Source organism: Ruditapes philippinarum, unplaced genomic scaffold, assembly GCF_026571515.1.
Source record: "Ruditapes philippinarum isolate M1 unplaced genomic scaffold, ASM2657151v2 ctg4680_1_1_1_1, whole genome shotgun sequence".
NCBI classification, from domain to species: Eukaryota; Metazoa; Mollusca; class Bivalvia; order Venerida; family Veneridae; genus Ruditapes; species Ruditapes philippinarum.
This window is the reverse complement of record NW_026853066.1, coordinates 1-4,866: the sequence shown is the minus strand read 5'-3', so window position 1 is coordinate 4,866 and position 4,866 is coordinate 1. Positions and strand designations below refer to the sequence as shown.

The 4,866-nt window shown below is 30.1% G+C and overlaps 1 protein-coding gene across 1 annotated transcript; it reads right to left on the bottom strand.

The window, feature by feature from the left end:
- Nucleotides 1–651: 651 nt before the first annotated feature.
- On the bottom strand, nt 652–1,669 carry LOC132732966 (TBC1 domain family member 5 homolog A-like; the record flags this gene model as incomplete). The annotated part of the gene is made up of 1 exon (XM_060719511.1): nt 652–1,669. A coding segment is annotated over one exon (1,018 nt), but the record flags the coding sequence as incomplete, so codon positions are not given.
- Nucleotides 1,670–4,866: the final 3,197 nt, after the last annotated feature.

The following is a 4,866-nucleotide window of genomic DNA, read 5'->3' as shown; positions in this document are numbered from 1 at the left end:
GTCATAGTAACTCTTATTGTGTCATAGTATCTAAAATTGTCATAGTAACTCTTATTGTCATAGTATCTGAAATTGTCATAGTAACTCTTATTGTCATAGTATCTGAAATTGTCATAGTAACTCTTATTGTCATAGTAACTGAAATTGTCATAGTAACTCTTATTGTCATAGTATCTAAAATTGTCATAGTAACTCTTATTGTCATAGAATCTGAAATTGTCATAGTAACTCTTATTGTCATAGTAACTAAAATTGTCATAGTAACTCTTATTGTCATAGTAACTGAAATTGTCATAGTAACTCTTATTGTCATAGTAACTCTTATTGTCATAGTAACTCTTATTGTCATAGTAAGTGAAATTGTCATAGTAACTCTTATTGTCATAGTAACTAAAATTGTCATAGTAAGTGAAATTGTCATAGTAACTCTTATTGTCATAGTAACTAAAATTGTCATAGTAACTCTTATTGTCACAGTATCTGAAATTGTCATAGTAACTCTTATTGTCATAGTATCTGAAATTGTCATAGTAACTCTTATTGTCATAGTAACTCTTATTGTCATAGTAACTCTTATTGTCATAGTATCTGAAATTGTCATAGTAACTCTTATTGTCATAGTAACTAAAATTGTCATAGTAACTCTTATTGTCACAGTATCTTGAAATTGTCATAGTAACTCTTATTGTCATAGTAACTAAAATTGTCATAGTAACTCTTATTGTCATAGTAACTAAAATTGTCATAGTAACTCTTATTGTCATAGTAACTAAAATTGTCATAGTAACTCTTATTGTCACAGTATCTGAAATTGTCATAGTAACTCTTATTGTCATAGAATCTGAAATTGTCATAGTAACTCTTATTGTCATAGTAACTAAAATTGTCATAGTAACCCTTATTGTCATAGTAACTGAAATTGTCATAGTAACTCTTATTGTCATAGTATCTGAAATTGTCATAGTAACTCTTATTGTCATAGTATCTGAAATTGTCATAGTAACTCTTATTGTCATAGAATCTGAAATTGTCATAGTAACTCTTATTGTCATAGTAACTCTTATTGTCATAGTATCTGAAATTGTCATAGTAACTCTTATTGTCATAGAATCTGAAATTGTCATAGTAACTCTTATTGTCATATAATCTGAAATTGTCATAGTAACTCTTATTGTCATAGTATCTGAAATTGTCATAGTAACTCTTATTGTCATAGTAACTAAAATTGTCATAGTAACTCTTATTGTCATAGTAACTGAAATTGTCATAGTAACTCTTATTGTCATAGTATCTGAAATTGTCATAGTAACTTTTATTGTCATAGAATCTGAAATTGTCATAGTAACTCTTATTGTCATAGTAACTAAAATTGTTATAGTAACTCTTATTGTCATAGTAACTAAAATTGTCATAGTAACTCTTATTGTCATAGTAACTCTTATTGTCATAGTAACTAAAATTGTCATAGTAACTCTTATTGTCATAGTATCTGAAATTGTCATAGTAACTCTTATTGTCATAGAATCTGAAATTGTCATAGTAACTCTTATTGTCATAGTAACTAAAATTGTCATAGTAACCCTTATTGTCATAGTAACTGAAATTGTCATAGTAACTCTTATTGTCACAGTATCTGAAATTGTCATAGTAACTGTAATTGTCATAGTAACTGAAATTGTCATAGTAACTCTTATTGTTATAGTATCTGAAATTGTCATAGTAACTCTTATTGTCATAGTAACTAAAATTGTCATAGTAACTCTTATTGTCATAGTAAATGAAATTGTTTTTATTAAAATTTGGGAAAATTGTCATGGGTAAGTAAAGGGCAGTCAAAATTATTGAAAAACAAATCAATCTCGCTTTAAAATGGAATAATACCAAAAAGAACGGAACTTCCCTCGTCAAAAGGGGTTTATTTAACTTTTGGAAAACAGGATAAAGGTTGTTAAAAAAGGGGAAAGCCAATGGAAAAATTTCCCAAAAGGTGGGTTATAGGGCAACCCAAGTAAACACCGCTGTTGTGTTCCCCCTTGTGGAAGCGGGTAGAATTTTCCCCCCCGGGTTTTAAAAAATCGGGAAAAATTATAAATTTTAAAAAGGTAAAAATTTTTTGGGGTTAAATGTGTTTTAACTTTAAGGGGTCCCCAAATTTGTAAAATTCAAACAAAAGGGAAGAAAATTGTTTTTTTCTTCTTTTTCTTTTTCTTTTTTGTTTTAAAACGGCTTTGTAAACCCTAATATCTAAACACAATAAGCATTAATGACCTATTTATATGTTGATTAAAGGGTTTTAATTTGGGAGCCCAAAATATTTTTTTCTGGGGTTAGCTGAATTAAAAAACATGCCAAAAGGTTGGGAAAACCCTTTTAAAAAAAAAGTTTTTGTAACTGGAAAATTTTAAAAACATTAAAAATTATAACCCTTATTTTTATTTTCCCCAAAAACTTTTAAAATTTTAATTGTAGGGTTGTCATCCATTCGTGTTAAGGGTTGGGGTTTTCTGTGAAAGCCAATTTTAAAAACACTAGCATAAATCCGGAGGGAAATGCTAAAATGAAATGTTACTTGAATATAATAACATTTTTGGGAAACGTAAAAATTGAACTTTCAATTCCTGTTGTTTAAACCTGGTTCCCCACTGTCATCCGAACGGGTTTAAAATTGCCATCATGTTTTAGAACAATGCCCCTGGAGTTTTCAAAGGGGCCCGGGTCATCAAAAAATCCCCGTTTTTATATTCTCTTCATTTCTTTTAATCTGTCCTGTTTTTTAGAGGGTTTCGCGGCCCCCCTTAGGTCCTGCCCATTTTTTGGGGAATATTGAAACCTTTTAAAATCACAGGGAATAACGGCCGGTTGAATGTTCCATCACTTCTTTTCCAGGGGAAAATGTCCCGTTTGGCCTAAAAAAATCATGGTTTAAATTAAAATAAGAAGATTTGCTTAAGGGACTTAAGCTGTTTCTTGTTCTATTTTTAAAATAATCATACAAGTATAAAAATAAAAAGAAAGAATAAAATACTGAACAGATATGATATACTGTCCTCGAATTTCAAATCAAAATATGTACAAAACAAGTGTATAAAAACGATGCAAATTCAATACTGCTAATGACAATTTCAATGCTCAAATCTCACTTAATTCCGTTAAATCTGTGGATATTAAACACTAAAAATGTGTATGGTTTCAAATAATAAATGTTAATGTAACATGTTTGTCTTTTTAATTCCTTCCATGCGATTTTCACATTTTTTTGAGGGAAATAATACTCATTTTCTTAAGAATCACAGTAGTAACGTTTTTATTATAAATGTGTTTATAGACAATAACATTAAAATAAAAATTTACAAAGACTTAAAAATTAAAATAAAGGTTACTTACCTGTACATAACAATATATATAAGGTGGCCGGATTAAAATCCATACTTTTAATATCAAACAGTCGGCTTGAATTAGAACTTCCTTAATTTGTATTTGGAATATTTATCCTTGCTACAGGAAAATACCATATAAGCAACCAAGCGCTTTCCTAAAGGGCAAAACACCTGTTTTTTATAAATTCCATTCGTGTCACGTGGAAGCGTGTTTGCATTCTATTAGATAATTAAAATTCCTAGCATTAATGATATCAAAGGAAGAAGACATAAAATAAATAATCTCAACACTTAGCGATAAATTTGATTAAAAGTAGAAAAACTATTTCCTTTTATCTTTCTATGTGCAGATAGTTATAAAAAGTCATTAATGTATAAATGTTTTAGATTGTAAAAGTGTTGGAAAAACAAAACAGTTTAATAATCATTAAAGCCATTATCATTGTCTTTTATATCTTTTTCTATTTTTCTTATACAAAGTATTTACGTTATATTCATTTGCTTTAGTGTGTGTCAGATAAAAATAGCTTTAATTTCTCTATTTAAATTACAAAAGAAACCTTTTTATTTCGCGGTGTCTTTGCAAAACTTATGTATAACTATAATTTTGACTTATTTTTGATATTTGGACTTGGTGTGCAACCGAGAGTCTAGTCGCCTAGAGCTAGTAAGAGCAGATACAGTAAAACATGTGCAAAGTACAATTGGTTTATTCCATAATGTAGATTCAAATTACATGTACTTATCACGTGGATCTCCGGCTGGCCAGAATAACCAAACTTAAGGAAGCTCCCTACTTTCCAACCGAAATCTCAGATATTGATGATATGTAAGCTTTACTTCCGTAGCATTATTTTGTAAAGAAAAAATGGCAGCCTAGCAGCCTAAAGTTGGCAGCATAGCAGCCTGGCAGCCTAGCATCCTGGCAGCCTAGCATCCTGGCAGCCTAGCAGCCTATTTCAGTATCGCGTACTTTACTTTTTTTAAATATTGAACATTTTTTTGACACTTCGAAATTTGTGAAGTTAGCAGCCTGGCAGCCTAGCAGCCTAACAGCCTAAAGACAACTAAGAATAGTACAAACAATAAAACCGGAAATACATTAGTAACACTTCTTTAGATCATTCCACGCCTTTTTCAATATCGTGATCTTTATTTTTTAAGATGTTGAACGTTATCTTAACATAAAATGTTGTTTTAAAAAAAAAAAAAAAATTCATTCTGACGCTTGCCCATTTGTGAAGTGAAGCAGCCCCCTAGGCCAGGATTAGGTGCAAACAATGGAAAAAGACCGTTCCGCGAAATGAATCGGTAACGCACATACGTTTTGGTCCATTCCACGTCCCTTAAGTGTTATTTCTACAAAAACTCACTTCATTTTTTTTCCAAATTTAAAGCGGGGGGAGAACTTTCTATAAAGAATTTGGGAAATTTCTAAAAATATAAAAAGCCATTTCCATCATTTTTTTGTGTAAAATTTAGAGTAGGG